At 37.6% G+C, this 18,758-nt stretch overlaps 1 protein-coding gene across 1 annotated transcript in view; it reads left to right on the forward strand.

The window, feature by feature from the left end:
* The first annotated feature begins 702 nt into the window (after positions 1-702).
* Positions 703-18,758, forward strand: part of LOC137403886 (calsyntenin-1-like) — a 32,424-nt gene continuing 14,368 nt past the window's right edge. Inside the window, exons 1-10 of the mRNA XM_068089987.1 lie at positions 703-956; positions 1,179-1,328; positions 4,435-4,627; positions 5,916-6,075; positions 9,015-9,255; positions 11,197-11,343; positions 12,360-12,557; positions 16,471-16,586; positions 17,277-17,400; positions 18,394-18,575. Coding sequence (XP_067946088.1) covers positions 878-956; positions 1,179-1,328; positions 4,435-4,627; positions 5,916-6,075; positions 9,015-9,255; positions 11,197-11,343; positions 12,360-12,557; positions 16,471-16,586; positions 17,277-17,400; positions 18,394-18,575 — 1,590 coding nt within the window. The 5' untranslated portion in view covers positions 703-877. The remainder of the gene's footprint in view (positions 957-1,178; positions 1,329-4,434; positions 4,628-5,915; positions 6,076-9,014; positions 9,256-11,196; positions 11,344-12,359; positions 12,558-16,470; positions 16,587-17,276; positions 17,401-18,393; positions 18,576-18,758) is intronic.

Raw genomic sequence — 18,758 nt, forward strand, 5'->3', positions numbered from 1 at the left:
GCTGTTCCAAGCAGACCTGCCAACCCAAGAGTGAGGCAATGCGTGAGATTTGGTATTAGGGCAATTGATATATCAATGATAGTATATATAAAATTGTGGAAATTGGGGCAAAAATCTCACGCATTTCTATTTTTTCTTTGGGGTGATTGCGGGAGTCTCACGCCCAATGCGTGAGAGTTGGCAGGTATGGTTCCAAGAGTATTTTCTATAAAAAACTCGAATATTTTTGATCCGAGCATGGAAAGGATTAGCAACATATGTACTTGGTAGGTTAAATGGGGCAACAAGCTAACTGTAAAATCTCTCAAACTAAACATTAATACCCTTTTGAGGATTAAACATCTCTGCTGATGAAACGATGTTTTTAATTTTATTCCTCTAAGTTCAATGCAAGCAACATCGAAGTTACGTACTACGGCCCGCCCACTTTGAGACGTCTAACGGGTTGTTCGATCCAACTCCGTCGGCTCTTCCATTTTACCCCTTCGTAAAAACTATTGATGACTTACTGTATGGTACATTTGAAATACTATTATTTTTTTTAATTTAATTCAGAATAGTGTATATAAACAATTTGTTAAAATTTTTGTATTCACAATCATTTATAATTTTTAAAGTTATACGTCAAACTTTCAGCGGAGTAATCAATTAATGCAACAGCGGAATAATCTCCGAAGAGATGTATCCATTACTGTGAAGAGTGCCTTCAGGTGCGCTTCTGTTAGCGAGGTTCCTGTATTTTGTCGCGCGAGCCGAACCATATGGTATACACCAAAAAACGACTTGAATTGTTTGTATGATATACTTAAGTTAGTAATATCGTCACTAAAGTTATCACTATTATAGTTTTGTCCGTCTAGCCCGTTGCAGTACGAAGATGTCGAGCATAAGATTTCTTTGCTTGGTCGGTGTAGCCATTATAATGGGGTTATCAGCTAAGGTTTCTGGTGAATCTGGTAAGTAGCTTTTGTTTGTTTTGCTTAATGACATCAGTATTATTTATATTACAATGAAATATGCTATAACATAATGTTCGTCTGGCTATGAGTAAAATGGGTTTGTCATACCAAAGTGTGTTCCATGTACGTAATAGGTTGCTTGTACTAAGAGTCTAGGCAATTAATAAACCATCATTCAGTTGGACAGCTTGGTATTTAAACACAACCTAACGTTTTTAGAGCCTAATGCTTACTCTCCCGAACTTAACATGAAGGATACTGATGGTAAAGAGGTGAGCGTATACAAAGGATTTATTGTTACAAACGAAGACACTGTATCTATAGTGCCCGAGTTATCTGCGAGCGATAAAGATGAAATTGGAGGAGCACGTAAGTACTATCGTTACTGTAAGGCTAGTGCGTTGTCACAAACTTGTCTTACTGTTCTAGCTTGCCACACCAATCAGGTGATTGGAGGCACTAGTTCGCCTAAATGTAATTTTAAAACTATAGAACTATGGGGAATCTTCAACTATTTTGTGACTTACTATTATGACTTGCTATGTCTGTTGGCGGAAATGATATTAATTGTGATGGATAATTTATATCAAAGCAAGGTTATCTGTGATGTCCGAACTAGAGTAAACGTGTTAACCGAGGAAAAATTGTTACCAGTAACCAGTCGTTTTTCCGCTTTTGCGATTGTAAATGAAATGCATTTGTGCGTAATCAAATTTCAGTAGATAATTCATACTAATCTACCATACATACAATGACCATAAAAATAGGTGAAAGCTATAGTTTGCAACTAATGGAGATCTTATATACTGTATCTTTAGTTATATCATGATAGATACCATGATAGTTATATCATGGATGTTACTGCGAAAAGTAGACTATCTTGTTAATGGTATTTCACTTGCTTACCAACCTAATGTTTCTTTGGCTCCTCTCAGGGGATTTTGGTCCAGTAAGGAACCACTGGTTTGATGTTATTAAGCATTCGGGCAATGATTCACTCTACATTAGTTTTATCATGTTTATTCTAAACCGATGAAAAACTAATCCAATTCATCCTTATTTGGCTTCTAGAGAAAGCCAGTGTCATTAGCTTAATGGAGCTAAATTTGTGTTGGCACATTTTATTCATTCTCGGCATGCACAGTTGGTCCATTCTGATATATGCCTAAATATTAGAGCGAATATTCATATAGGAATTTACTGCATTGTGATTAATCCATTCTTTGGCCTAAAAATCAATAATAAATACTTGAGATAAACAAGTAGCATCAAAGAAGTGTAGTAGTATACCAAATGTGTTAATGATCACCTCACTGTTATATTGAAGACGAAATATTCTAAAAACAGACTCTTTGTTTAGAATTGTCAACTTGGAGGTATTTTCAAGCATCGGTTTTCGTGAGCTTGCTAAAATGTAGATGCACATTTGGTTAAAAAAACAACTCCTGTTGTGACTCGCCGGCTAATAAAGGGTATAAATAATTTGGTGGTACCATCTGGAGCAACTGTCCAATGAATTGACGGTATTCAAATCTTACATCGTCTAAAACTGAAAGCCGAATTTCTCAGTTATCCAATTAAATAAAGCCAAATCCTAGCTGAGGACTACTTTCACTTGCCTATTATTCTAGTGTTTCTAATAATTACTGGGTTTCCATGTTCTGAATGGGTTTGGAGTTTTTTTTTTATCTTGAATCATAGAAACTGAAATCCGAACGGATTCGATGCCATTTCGCTTCGCAAAATTGGTGCAAAGGCATTCGCACTGAAACTCTTATTCGACGCCGCAGAGACGCTCACCGCGGATAGATTCAAATCGAGAATACCCAGTTGAGCTCTTCCCAGTCGAGGTATATTCTAACGACTATTGTCAATAATGGGTTGCTCATATGACAATAATCTTACCTTTTCATTTATTTTATCACCTTATTCATTACATAACTGAACCTATCGATTGTACAGATTCCAACTTCACTGGTGCTGACCTCTTCCTAGGCGTAACTCTCTTAGTGTAGAAAAAGGTTTTTGTTCACTAAAAGCAATTGTCGTTCATGCAACCTTTGAAGTAGTAACTTTACAGCAAGTAGTAATTTCTGTTGCTGTTTTTAATATAGAGAGATATTATTATTATAAATAATAAATAAAATTTTGATCAGCTATACTGGCTGAATTAGCGCAACTATTGTACAAAGCACGAATCAAAAAGTGACTGTGAACTGAAAGCGATTCTACTTTAACAAGTTTTGTTTTGATGAGTACATCGCTAGTCTTGAAAAAATCGATAACGTGCAACTCCGAATCGTTGAAACGATAGGATACAAATTTGTTGGTAGAGGTCAACTCCGAATCTAGCCAAAATATGGAAACCCAGTGAATGTTACTCCTTCAACAAGCTTTAGACTTTTGTGAAGTTGGAGTTTGTCGCTGAAAGTCAAATCTTGCATTATCTCCCGTGAACATCATTGGTGCCCGAGTCCATGCACCACTAAATGTTGAGCACATGTTGCTAGCAAAACATCTTTACTCCAGAAACAGATCGTGATCGGTTGAAGCATAATATAGTAACTCTGGACTAACATTTTGTAAAAACAACATACAATTTTATATACGTCATCAAATGACTGGCCGAGGTCGTACTTGCTTTTCTGATGTCGGTCAAATATGCATGCACATTTCGTCCAGTAACAATACACTGAAGCATCAAATGGCCTGAAATTTGATGGTTTTGTATAAAAGGCTTTGCTTAATGATATTGTGTTACGAGACTGTTTCTCCTAAACATGACCAAAGGACATTTAGAAAAAAGGTTTAGTCGGAGCCATAAAGAACATGAACTATGCGTAGGTAAATGTTGCGATACGAAGTTACTCTAAATCACATGAAATTTTAATTAACATAGCGTATATTTTTATTTGTCGTATTGGGGAGGATTGACTTCAATAATAATTTTAACATATAGCCTCTGCGATTGCACTCTGTATGAAATTACTTTCACATCACTTTCTCTTCTTCCTATTGATAACTAATCGGCTCCCAAGAATTTTTTTTAGAATTTATCAAAAAATGTTAGCTGAGCATTTTCTATGATTTTTTGTTATATGAAAAAACATTCTTTTGATCCGCTACAAAGATTCACACTAGTGTTTGTCAAATCCATGATGTTAAAACAAATGAGGGTATGACGCTCCGCTTCATTTTATTTCAGTATTTTGTATATACATATTGATTTAAAAAATGAAATGTTTTAAGAAACTTAGACCGTCATATGTTGAGATAAGTATTTGTTCAATTTTCATGTCATATGTCGAAAAATTCATGTATTGAGATGATCGAGTCTTTTAGTGGAATTATGCTTTGCGAGAATGATGAGTTGCCGAGAAAAGCTAACAATGTATCATATGCATTCAGTAATAGCTGAAATGCTCGGCTGGGCAGTAGACTATTTGAGCAACGTGCCGGCCTGTTTCTTTTGTAGGGTTTATCTGTGGCTACCGGATCTACTCGGATGATTATGACATTCCATTCCAAGCAGTCATCGCTACCCATGTTGATGGGAAAGCAAAACTGAAGACTAAACCTGGTATCAAACTGAATGAGCTCTCACGGCGAAAGTTCAAGTTTCAAATTGCTGCTTTCGATTGTGGCAGCCCAACTCTGTACAGTGAGAAGTAAGTATCGTATCACAACTAGTTTGTGTCTATTAACGGAGGGTCTACTGGAGCCAATTGGTGAACTTCTCAGTTCAAGTCACTTCAAAAATGTGATAATTGTTGCCTGGTGAATCACACTGGAGTGTTTTGTTTACTTGGGCTTTTAGTTGCTGCGGGGAGTCCTGTATAAAGGTGTCTGAAAGACATTGCTTCAATACCAAACTTTTTATGGTTAACTACTTGAAACAAGTTGGCTTATGAAACTTGAGATGGCAATACATCGGTTATAGCGTCAGTTTTCAGCCGGATAACTACCATCACCTTGTGGTACTACTTATACCAAACGATTAGCACTTCAATTCAGAAGTTTGCTTTAAAAAGTCTGTATTGGCTCTGCAGTGATATAGAATCACACTGTTTAGGTCAGACTTGTGAGATCAGCGAGTCCGTCCGTTCTTTTAGATGTTTCAAGCGTGGGCTAGAGTTCCTCTCGTGCTTATCTATCTGTTAATCATTGCTAAGAGGAAGGCATCATCTGCATGATTCATGCCTGCCCTGATTCGCTACTCTAGCATCATAGAGAAAATAGATTCCTTTGTGTCATCCTATTGGCATGTTGAGCGCATAACTGGCCAATTGACCTTCTCATTATATGGCTATTACTAGCATACTGCGCGCAGCATACAAGTGGTACTCTTATTTTTATCAGCATTATAGTTTAAGGAAGGATTTACTTCTCTCAGTACCGTGGTTGCTGCTTTGATGTGCGATCTTTACTGATAACAAAATTGTAGCCGTCGGTGATCTTAGAAAGGACAGAATATCCATATATTTGGTTAGAAAGTGTTAGTTATTACAAAGCTTGATCGCTCCTCATGCTTCCCTCATAATTTATTTTATTTGTATTGCGGTAATGGTTATAGCTTGAGTCAGTCAACAATTCTCTAGTTAGGACGTCGGAGCTATTTTTTCATTCGCTCGCTCGTGTTTAATAGGTTTGTTTGACGTACTTAGGTTTCACCTATATGTTGATCTTAGCATAACTTTATGGTGGCAGCATAGCATGCCCTTGAAAGTAGCAATGCCTCAAAGGAATTTTTCTATATAGTTATTGTGAAATAGTTTAGTTGCAATAAAGGTCAATGACAGTTTGGTATTTGTAGACTCAAATTGGCTACATGTTATTGCAACCCGTAGGCCATAATGTACATACGGCACATCTGTGGATATATTGCTCGGAGCTGTATGTTGCTACTGATGTTTTCATCTGATGTGATGGATAAGACAGTCTTCTGTGTGTTTTTAGGGCGCATGTCGTAGTACAAGTGATAGACGCCATGTTCAAGGGAACTCCTCCACTGCCGCTGCCAGACTTCAAGGAGCTGGTGGAGGAAGATATTCAAATAGTTGATCACAAGACAGCCGGACCGCCAGCACCCCCACCCGGTAGTGAGGGAGATGTATTGGTGAGTCTGGTTGTTACCAATTTTACCTGATCTCTTATTGAGTAGTTTTTAGGCTCGGGGTGTAGGTTATCGAGTTGCGATTTGCGTTACAGGATTATGTTCAGTACATGAGGTGAGACCAGTCACGAGTTGCCATGAGTTGAAGACGAGTTGCCATGAGTTGAAGAGGGATTAAAAAGTAGTTGGGTTCAAAAAGCATTTTAAGCTCGTTTGTTTATTGCTTTGTTGAGTAATGATTAGGGGTGGCACAAGGCATGCAGCTAGACTGAGCTAGCCATATCCCAATACAGTGTCAATCATACAATCTGTCATATCTATTCTTTATTATGTGACATCAATTGGCCATAGGGACCACAAATATGCTCCATATGCCTCACACTTCTCATCACTTTATTCACAAACGTCCACAAAAAGATAGCTAAGTTGACCTACTCACGCTTTGAAATTATGCAGTTAGCAGTAGAATGTAAAAATGAGGATGCTTTATGAATGTTGTTCCATGATGGACCCATTATTTTACAGTAAAATAGGGGAAAACAAATTGCGTTTTTCCCAATTATTAATCTAATTGATTCTTGCTGGCTCTAATTTGTAGTCCATCGCTAATGACTAGTTATATTGAGCAGCATTCTGTTGACGTAGTACGTTTCTTTGTTGAGGTATTCTTCTATTGAACATCCGTGCTATAGTACTTGATTTGTTGTATTGAGACACTCATCAGTGGAGTGTTTATAGCACGGCGGTGAGTTATTCTTAGGTATGAAGTTTCTCTTTTCTTCTATAAGCCACAAATGCTATTCAATTCTCCATAAAAACCTCGGCTGAAGCTCACCGTCTATTTGTTATACTTTTTATTCTCAGATCTTCCCATTTTAGTTACAGCAACTCGCTGTACTAGTAGGTGTGCTGACAGTCTTATATGAAGGCTAATGTTAATAGATTATTCTGTTGTAACCATCCTATTGTAATTTATTGTATTATTAAATGTTTACACAGTATTTTATAATCTTATTTTATTGTTTAATAGTATTTTTAGAGCAAGTCAAGAGTTGATTTTTAAGCTCAGCTGTCAATTTTCTTTTCAAAATACAACATAAAGCTGGGTCCTCATATAATGGTGATATTTGAAAGATGTGGCGCGATAGTTATAAAATACATGTTGAATTGTGTTGTGTGAACACTGTACCCTGACCAATAAGAACTGGAATTACTTAACTGTGTGTCTTATATATATGAAAGGAGTCATAGCAGCAAAGTATACACAACGCTAGCTAACGGTTACCGAGCAGACAGCATGACTTCAGTTAAGAGTAGATTCTGAGTGTAACAGTTTGCACACAAGTGGGAACGCAGTTCAATAGAAGGAAATCCTTCTATTGAATTGTGTGACTAATTAAAGAAACTCGGTGCTTTCTGTATTACCATCGCCAGGTTTTCAGGCTCATACAAACTTTGTTTTGTTTTAACAAACCAATTACGATATTAAAAAATAGGCACATGCAAAATAACCCTTCTTTATCTACATAAGAAATATGAACACAGGTAAATGCCTTTAATTTCTTGCTATATACACGAGATATTTGTTGTTGACAATTACATTTCAGTTGTCAAGAAGGGAGGCAACTCTATTATTGGTTTTAGCATTTCAGGCATGGACAAGTGGTTACTGCGTAAATTTGTTAGTCTTGTTTTACACATTTAAATATAATGGCTGAGCTCATATACTCTGTTAAAAAGTGATTTGGTTGTTTTTTGATATATATATTTAATGGAATGCATGCGTTTTTCAGTTATTTAGGTTTAATAATTTAGTAATTATATGTAGTTTGTTTTCTCTGTAAATTTAAATAACATTAAATCAATGTTCTTTATCTTAAACTGATATGAATGGCCAAGGCAGCAAACAAAATGCATATTCTCAATTAACTCTTGGTATCACCAGCAGGTGTTGCACAAATGTGCTGTCTGTCTGTATACTGTTTGTTGATAGTGTGAGTTAGTCAAAATATGGTATCTAATTCATCGTTTGGTAATTAGAGTTTGGTTATAGATGTTGTATGCAAGTCAGATGAAATAACTCCCAAGTACATGAAGTATACAGGAAATGCATTCCCTGCAGAATTATGTACATCAATGTTGCTGGTAGCTCGGGTTGGTGTTTTTGTTAGTGAGGCGGGCGGCCTTCCCAGTAGAACATTCTACACAAGCCTTTTGCTGACATGTAACAATTTGCAACAAGGATTCGCAGCTGTGTGTATGTGTTGAAAGTTCTGAAAAAATATTGTAATAAGGTTGGTAATGCTATGTTAAGTGCATCGCTAGGCGATAGTGTGTTTCCTTGGTATTCATTCGTACTTAGTCGTTTAACCTTATCGTTCAACTGCATTGCTAACAGCTCAGTTGAAGGAGTAGGTGCTTTAACTTGAAACAAAGTTTAGTGTATAAAAATCTTGAAAATACATTAGCGGTTTAATTACAAGCCTTCAAATGGCATACGTGAGTGTCAAAGTTAAAACTTCTACCGATGTAGCTGGTGCTTACTTTGACTGCGCTTAAATTCCCATCTGGTTTTTTATCTTGTCGACACCTACCATAATGTTTGATCGGACTGCCCCGTTGTTACGTATGTAACTGGTTGTTTTATTAGATTAGCTTGTTGTTGCGTCAGCCATTTTTATGCTTCATTACCATTGCTGTAAACATGAGCGCATCCCACGACAACTACTCTCATGGAGATTATTCCTTGACGACAGAGTCATTGGGTCTCTGTGTACGGCTTAACACTACAGGAAACTAGCGCCCTTTCCTAGATAGTATCATAAGCTGCTTCAGTGAATAGGAGGTACACCCAGCACCATCCTTTTTTACTAAGGCACTAACTGATTTAACAACCACAATGAAGGATAATAATCAGGCATTGACACATTTATTGATTTTAGCGGATGGAGCAGCCACCCGTACCAACTGAGGACATGGCTACTTCAGTCTATCCCAAGTTGCCCTTACCGGATGCTGGTGGGGAACAGTTCTTTGAGAGACCATCTTACATTGTTGCCATGAGAGAAGCGACTCTCTATGACAGCATTCTTAAACTTCGACCTGCTGATGGAAAGTCGACAGCCAACATTTGCGGCTATGAAATTGTGACAGACGACGCTCCCTTCGCCGTTGACGAACTCGGTTAGTGTTTGCTTTCGAGTTTCCCAGAGACTAATGAGTTTGCTTGACTGGCTATGCTTTATGTTCGCTCACTCAGTGTTGAGATTTGTTGGCGGCCTTCATGAAAGTCAAAACAAATCGCGTATTTTCCTAGAAAGGTCTAGATGGTGCAAGCATAGCTATTCACTGCTAGCAAGTTTACTTGAATGAACTCAAGCGCTAAGTTTTAATTTCTTTTGATTGTCCGGATTGTAAAAATCTAACCGCTTTGTCCTCAGTCATTAGGAGCTTAAAGGAACTAGATTGATAGAATCCAAGAGTTGAAATCAATAAGGTTAGTTTGTGTACTGGAGTTTTGTCTAGTGCCCCCATCTGGTGTCAGTTTCATTGTAAATAATGGGCAATAGAGGATTGGACTAACAGACAGGTCTTTGTGTGGCAATCGGGTATCTGTTGGCCTTATTACGCATACAGACTGTTTATCATATTGCGTGTTCTCGGGTATTGAGGAGGAATGTCTTAAACCATAACTGTCACGTACAACTTTTATCGTATTTGCTAGGTAAATCAGACATGCTGATTCCGATTTTGTACTCAAAATAAAGATTGGTCCAATAACTTTCAGTGTATTGAAGGCTTTTTAACAGCGTTCTAATATCGGTCTCGGAAAACAACACGGTCGGCATGGCGGAGCTCCGCCCCTAAATACATGACAAAACCTAGCTTTTTCAGGAATGGAAGTTAGGGATGTTTAGACCGATTCAGAATAATAGAGATGGGTGTCTTAAAAAACCCATTATTATCTAAATTCAGCCTTCAAAATAATCTGTCTTTTATGAAAGGTATATAAACTATTTAAAATTGTTCGTAGTTTGTTACATGATGTTTAAATGGGCTGAACACCGAAAAAAATGAGCTCAAAAAAGCGCGATTTTATCACAAGCTAGCATTGTTATCGCTCTTTTTTGAGCTCATTTTTAAATATGCAATGTCAACTAGCTTATTTACCTTTCAGAAAAGACAGATTATTTTTAAGACTGAATTTAGATAATAATGGATTTTAAAACACCCATCTCTATTATTGTAGATCGGTCTGAACATGCCTAAATTTCGTTCCTAAAAAGCTAGGTTACGTCACGTATTTATGGGCGGAGCTTGTTGTGCCGATCGTGTTGTTTTCGAGACCGATATTAGAACACTGTAAAAAAACCTTCGATACACTGAAAGTTAGTGGACCAATCTTTATTTTGAGTACAAAATCGGAATCAGCATGTCTGATTTACCTAGTAAATACGATAAAAGTTGTACGTGACAGTTATGGTCTAAGGAAAAGTTAAATAATAGGAATGTCTAGCTCTTAAACTTTCACGTGGGCCAGTGATCTTGAAATTGGAGTCTATAACTTGGTCATAGCTATTATAATCAGCTCTGTTAGTCCGCGTAGTGAATCAGTAACATCGTCATGGGCTCCTCCACAGAGAGCTGTGTTACTATAAGCCAGCCAGTCCAGGGTTCTCTGTCAAGCACATGATTGGCGTTTGTAAACATGTTGTCTGCGAATTAAGGCAGTTGTTCTCACGTCGGTATTTATCTGGTAAATAACCGTTTACTGGTGAATGCAGATACTCGAAAGTACTGTTGTTAATAGGATAATGTGATTTATGTTACCCAAAATCTTGTTACAAAACTCTCTCAGAGAATTATAATGCTTTAATTTACGTGGCAGTCAATGTATTTCTATTGTAGATGATGCCACCAATGTATGTTTTTCATAGTGCATTTAGCAACACGTCGTTCAACTATTGTGTTGAAATAGAGGTTCTTTAGCGCATAAATCATCAGCAGACTGAATTTATAATCAAGTCGCTGATGGCTTAAGCACCTGCGGATCGCACTCTGAACCAGTGATGATCAGCCATTGTTATTGACCATTATTATCTCCTTTCGCATTTATCCTTTTAGGTAACATTCGTAACACAAAGTCCTTGGATGCCTCGGTGCAAGAGTCTTACATCGTATCAGTTGTGGCCAAGCACTGCAATGGAGTCGTCTCTAAACCCGCCCTCATTAACATACAGGTGTCGGAGATCTGCTCTAACGGCTGGAAAGGTATCCGTAACATATTGAGAATGATAATTTATTACACGTGACTAGTGTTGAGGACTTATGGCGCCATACTTTATTGTTTGTTGTGATGAAACTGTATTTCGCTGATATTACATGGCAAACTGTGCCTCTAGGACAATGACGGACATTGTCGAGCTATACGCAGTTCATATGCGAGCTATACGCAGTTCATATGCGAACTATACGCAGTTCATATGCGAGCTATACGCAGTTCATATGCGAGCTATACGCAGTTCATATGCGAGCTATACGCAGTTCATATGCGAGCTATACGCAGTTCATATGCGAGCTGTACGCAGTTCATATGCGAGCTATACGCAGTTCATATGCGAGCTGTACGCAGTTCATATGCGAGCTGTACGCAGTTCATATGCGAGCTATACGCAGTTCATATGCGAGCTGTACGCAGTTCATATGCGAGCTGTACGCAGTTCATATGCGTCATTCAAGGCTTTCAATGTGCCTCCATTTTTAATTGTGTTAATAAAGATCGATTCACACATCAGCGTTTTTGACTTCTCAAGATCAACTTCTACTAAATTTGAATTATACATTCCAACTAGCCAGAGTAGTTCCGAGGAGAGTCATGATATTTTTGAATCTTCACACATGAATTTCAAATGTTGGAAGTAGATTTATCTGCTGCTCATAGCATTAAACTGACAGATTTGTCTTCATTTTTTGCTATTCCTCTTCTCCGTAAATGTAGCTGATAACTTTGTATTATTATTATTATTGGTGTAGATTTGACCTTACCTGTGTTTCTTTTACGGTTACCCCAGATGTATTCATTCGCTTGTTTTGTTGACTTCCAAACTCTAGCATGATACGCAAGGTAGATATATTTCTTATCTGATATATCTTTTGTCATGCATGCTGTACTTTGAGATACACTCAATTTAGTGGGTATCTTAAAGGTTTAATCTAGGCTGGGTTACAAAGGTATTGTCAACTTTCTCATAGATCAGATATTTTATCGGTAGCATTATTTTCTCTAGATCTTCCGACTGATCAGGAATACAAGGCTGGCTCCAAAGCCCTTCAGCCATTTGCTGACGCCTGGTTTGACACATGCACGACATCCTGTTCAGAGTCAGAATCTGCAGCAGTGACAGTGTCACTCAAGAGCGAGGATGGTGATATCAACACATGTGAGCACGACTCCTTCTCCATCCAGAGACAGCGTGACTCGTGTGGTGAGCTTTTGTTCCTTTCGACTACATCGATGCGAGAATAAACTGCGACTGTACTCGTGTCCTTTTATTATAGCGTGCTATAATACTAGATGGAAGTTAGTAGATTCATATTGCTAATCATGCTCAAACTCTTACATTGAAGGATAAAGATGACACTCACTTGCAAAAGTATACTTGATATTGCCTTTTTTCAGTTTTAACGAAAACTTTAGCCATATATCTAAAATGAATGACGACTTCATTAAGTTATATCTGATGGAAGATCATTATATGTGACAGGGTCTGCATTTTCAGACTTTGAGGTGAATAGGGAGTTTTTGAGTATAATATGTAATCAGATGCAGAATTCTGTGAGGATTCAGAATCAATTTAAATTTTTAAAATCCGGCCATCCTACCCTTGTCAGCTGTGTTTTCTGACAGCAAATGTCAGCGGAATACATAATCCATTGTTCTGAGAATAAAAGAGTTTAAATCTGGAGAGTCAACAAAGCGCTGACTTTTTTGTTTGGTCCCTAGCAACGGCATCATCAACCGCATCATTCGGAATGAAAATTTGAGCACAGACTAAACTTGACGCTGCGAACCTGATCGATGGATTCCTCTAAGGTCGTGACCTTAGTATTGACCTTGACCTTTAGTGCGGCTAAATCAAACTCTATTCTCTATGTATAGCCTGTGTTACTTGCACAATAGCAAACACACCATGATGATGATGAACTCTTTATTGATTAAAAATAGCACAAAAACAAAAAAATATATTCCTTTTTGCGGGCCAAGATGAAAGGTTAATACTTGAAAGTGTATAAATACAATCTACAGTGTAATTGTTCCTGTACAGATTTTTACAGCGTTATAATGGTATAAAATTTACAGTATGATACTTGAAAATAAAGATTGTATGAGTATTACTCATACAAACACCCCAAAATTGAAATGAATGACCATCATTGCTATCTCAATAAAACAAAATCAGCCAATATTGATGAAAATGATTAAATGGTTGTAATTAAATTTAAAAACAGGTTGCGACCTGTTACGATAAGCATTCGCCTTTGATTGCTATGTCTTTCTGTCAAATATAACATGCACACATTCAATGGATTTGGAACTTACTTACACATGTCCAGGTATGTTACAATAAAAATAGAAGTACAGTCAAACATGGATAACTCGCCCACGGATAGCTCAAACACATGGTTAATTCGAACAGTTTCTTCGGTCCGTTCCCACGTAATGATAAATTGCTATAGATAACTCGAACTCAACGCTGTTAACTCGAACTTTTTTTTGCCCAACGGCTACCGAAACAGTTGTTATCGCTTTAGAAAATCACTTTATTCCAAGCCATAGAGGTAAACCTCATCTTAAAGTAATTCATAAGCGTCATTATTACCACTATCGGCAAAATATTTTTGTCAACGACTTTTCTAAAGGTTTGGTGAAATTTGATTTATACCAAACATCCGCTTAGCGATCGCCCTTTGGAAGCAAGGAAAGTGGTATTCGTTAAGAGCAACACTCCGAGGCAGTTCAATTAGAAGTTTTACGAGGTTTTACGGTACATTGTATATCACTCCATCACTCACGCTTTTTGAATAGATACTTATTGAACGTACATGTATTCTGTTTAGGTCAAATGATGAATAGTTTTCCGACGTTGATTTCGTGTTGAATCAACGTCGGAATGTTGAATGTTTAAAACGTCTTAAAAATTGTTGTAATTAAACGTATACGCTGTCTCAGCTTGAAAAACTATTCATCGTTTGACCTAAACACAGAGTACGTGTGTACATTCAATAAGTATCCATTTGAAAAGCGTGAATGATATACAATGTACCGTAAAACCTCGTAAAACTTCTAATTGAACTGCCTCGGAGTGTTGCTCTTAACGAATCCCAGGTAAAGAAAGGTAATCTTTGCATAAACTTCAAGAAAAATCAGCAAAATTGATCGTGGGTAAAACGCTCAAAAGAAAAAGATGTCTTTTCTTTTGAGCATTTCAACAACGATCACGTTTTGCCAATGTCAATCTAAAAAAACGTCATGGCAATAACATCACCTCAAACAGCAAATCAATCTCAAGTGATAGAAAAATCTCTATACTTTTTGATAAATACGTTTTAAACTTTACATTAGAAGCATTTAATTTGAAACAAGCCATTTGTGCTTTTGATTTATATTATAGTTTGTATATGTACATGTATCTACTAATAAATAAGTAAATACATGGACTTGTGACAGTGCTCTGATAACTTGAACGCTCTGATAATTCGAACACTTTCTCTCGGTCCCGTGAAGTTCGAGTTATCCATGTTTGACTGTATTTCAATGCTTGAATCATCACTTACGGTGCCTTGTTCGGTGTAAAAGTACTCTTCTAGATCATCTGCGTTTACATACTTTTCTACACGGTCCGCCATTTTGAACCGGATATGGATCGCTTGACTACGCAAAAAACGGAAATTTCCAATTGATGCGGTGGATTGATAATAAAACAGAGGTCATGAGGTGAAAGAGCAGGTCTCAATTGATCAATGGAATGACATAATCAAATATCCATTAGCGCAGCATTTGACCGAAGATTCAACTTCACGGCTCTATACTGAACATATAGAGATCTACCGCGAAGTCCGAAAATCACGGCCACTGTCACATTATTACCTCTTTAGCTAAATACTGCTGGTATAGTGCTCTGACACAAAATGTCTGTTTAAAATAGCTTTATTAACAACTACAGTGGACACCCGCCATAAAATAGCTTTATTAACAACTACAGTGGACACCCGCCATGCGACATTAATTTGTTCCGGTGTTGGCATCTAAGACAAATGACGCGTAGAAACCTATAATAATTATCTAATGCAAACTACCCCTGGTAAAAAAACATCCAAATTTTATATACATGTAATGGACACATTAAAATTTAGTAACAAAATAATACATTAACCTTAGCAACTATAGTTACCTGCAGTAACTTTAGTGTATTTAGTGGTTATGATCTGCAATAAAGTGTAGCATTACTGTGTATAGTACGTACCGTACCGCATGGAACTCTTACCTTCCAGACAGACGTATAACATAAACTTTCAATTTAATTTAAACGAATTTGGCTTACTAAACACATACTTGAAGCTAAGTTTTAATATATATTTTACGAAACGAATCTTTGTTACTCTTAATGTTTTCACTAAAACTTGTAACGAATTATGCTGAACTGAGAGAGAGTTAGCGTCGTATCTCTTTCAGGCGTTGCAGGAAATATTTCGACTAATAGTGTATTGACGTATTCAGCACACCGACTGCCAAATTTGAATTTCAAGAGACATTTTTGTTGATTTTGTATGGCGAAAAAATGCTGTATGGAAGGGACGAAAAAATGTTGTCTTACATAAAACATCTTGTCCTGTAAAACAAGGATGTTCTAACTTGGGGGATGATGGGAGGGGGTGCATTGTGTCTCGCAATAATAGCAGGTTGTGAACAATTGAGTCATTTCACACGGAAGCAATGATGAGTCGATTCTTGTTATTGCTTGCCAATGGCAAAATAAGTAGTCTGCTCATCGACTCTGCTCAGCGCTTCTGGCAGCGAAAGCGGTTGAGATGTTGAGATGTTGCTCCTCTCATATTTTCAGTAGCTGTTTCTGTTGACCGCCTCTAGTTGTCTTTAATGTAAAAGTTATTGTGAAAAGTTATTGGTGCTTTCAACTCTGTTTGTCATGCTATCAGTGATTCTTTCATATGTTCTCAATGTACCCTCTCATCGCTCTTCGCTCAGTTGATTGTGAATCAAATAACAAAAAGGACTGCAATAACCCCAAGTCTACTAGTTCTCATACTAACACTGTTGTCAGTCATTGAGCATTTTCAAGGTCAAAAGTGGGTCATGAGTGTGAATTCCTTTTATCTTAGGCGCTGCACCAAACTCTGTGGATTTGCTGCCGAAAGATGCTGACTGGGTTGAGCCACTAAAAGCCATCGAAGGCCATGAAACAGCCTACCGGTTCGATGGAAAGACCGCTGTGAATGTAAGTAGGCTGTCTTGGCACACCACCCGACTTTAATCTCTATGATATGCTGTTTGGCATTCTTGAAAAGGTTTGGGGTTCGTCTAGGTCAGGGTATGGCGTCTCTACTGTCATCACTTTAATGTGTTCACTTTACAGTCATTTCTAGTATTGTAAACTAGTGTAGGGATCTGCATGTACCTCCTCTCAAGGATTTATTGCTATTATTATTTGCTTCAATGCCTGGCCTCTCTTGTGAGCAAGAAAAGTAGATTCACACTCTCAGTTGCAGACTTTCAAGACCATGTAGGTTAATGACAGTTTCGTTATCTGATAAAATAAACAGGTCTTTTCAGCAAGCAAATTAATCTTACCCAGAATTCATTTTATGTTATGGTGATAGATAGGAAGTTGGCACACTTTCTGGTTCATCAGTTCATCAATGAAGTGCTGATATTGTGGTATTTGTTGGGGTCTTGTTATGCAGTACTTGAGAATAAGCAGAGAGCTACAAGGGCGGCATTCTTATCAGTTCGATTTTGCGACAAAAGATCTCCACTCAACAATAACAAGCATAGTTTCATCTGTTTTTTCTCCTCAAAGGTCTCCCACAATGTCTGTGTTGCTCACTGTCATCCTGTGCCAAGAATTATTATTGGTCTCAAAATTTATGAAAGGTCTGTCATATCTAGCTGTCAACTTTTCACACAGGTTCCTAGTGGTGAGTCAAATCATGTGCTCAGTGAATTCTTCACTATCGCAACCTGGATGAATCATGGTGACGAAAAGAAGGACGGACACAAGGAGCACCTGCTCTGCAATGCCGACGGCGACGGTAAGGTGGAATTATTACTGTCTGTAATAACCAGTTGTAGCAATTGCTCTGCTTGCCAGCTCTCTGATTTTCTGCTTGCTAATTGGCTGTCAGAGTGTAGATAGGAATGTAATTGGTTAAACTGAAGAGTAATTAGTGTCTGAAGCTACACTCAAGGCATCCTAGCTGGAGGTCTTCAGGTCTTGAAACATGTTTCAATTGCTTGTGTACAACTAGGTCAGTTATTCTAGAAGGTAATCATGCATACCTAAATCTGTCTATCACGGAGATGACCTATTGCGAAACATGGCAGCAGGTTTTGTTAGCTGACTTTTGCGAATTTCATAATCCTTCCACCACAGTTGCCATTTCGCATCTTCATCTTTCAACAGATGTTTCGTAGTTGTATTCTTAAAGACTTTGCGTAGCCTCGCATGAGCCTCACGTGAGCCCTGATGAGTTTAGGCTATTTTACAGGTTTTGTTGAAGTTATATGTTCCTGAAAAACAATAATTGCGTCTTTTGTACACGCAACTGTTACATGTTTGTTAATGAAGAGAAAAAGCTTTGAAAATTTCAAACTTTTGAATTGCCATAATTATTCAAGTCTGGCCTGATGAGAAAGCACAAAATACATTGTTAATGAGGTTCTTTCGAAAATCATAAATGATAGATGTTCTTTCAAGTCATCACCTTGTGATGCGTATGAATTCCAAAAATTATACAGTTTCAAACTCACACATTGAGTAGAGGGACTCGCTGTGATTATGCAATTACAGTCTATTCTTTGAAATATCGCTAAATCCTTTGGTCATGTGGAGCGGCTTAGAAATGCTGTTCGAACTATGTAGTTACTTTGTAGATGATACATACAATAATATTAATTGTTACTTTTCGGTGCTGCTGTTAATGACTTTTGTAGTTTATACGCTATTAGTTACCCTTAAATATAACAAGTTTGCTCTTTGTCACTAATATAAGTTGGTTGTACATCATCATTGTCTCTGTATGCAGGTATGAACAGACACCATTATTCTCTGTTTGTCCACAACTGCCGACTCGTGTTCCTGCTAAGGAAAGAGGCTAGCCAGGTGGAGTCTCTTGACACCTTCCAGCCAGCTGAGTGGAGGTGGACTCTACCACAGTTCTGTGATTCCAAGTGGCACCACTACGCTCTCTCTGTCACCTACCCTCAAGTATGTCTACCGCGCTCTGTCCTTTTTGACAGTTTGTTCAAGTATGGCATCATGGCACGCCTAATATCCAATAGTTTGATAATATCGCCTATGAAGTCTACTGAAGCAAACTCTGTTGTTTCAAAAGTTTCACTTTCAAGAAAGTTCGAGTCAGTACATAGGCATCGTCATGTATCGATGCGT

The sequence above is a fragment of the Watersipora subatra genome, chromosome 9 (assembly GCF_963576615.1).
Source record: "Watersipora subatra chromosome 9, tzWatSuba1.1, whole genome shotgun sequence".
Taxonomy (NCBI): Eukaryota; Metazoa; Bryozoa; class Gymnolaemata; order Cheilostomatida; family Watersiporidae; genus Watersipora; species Watersipora subatra.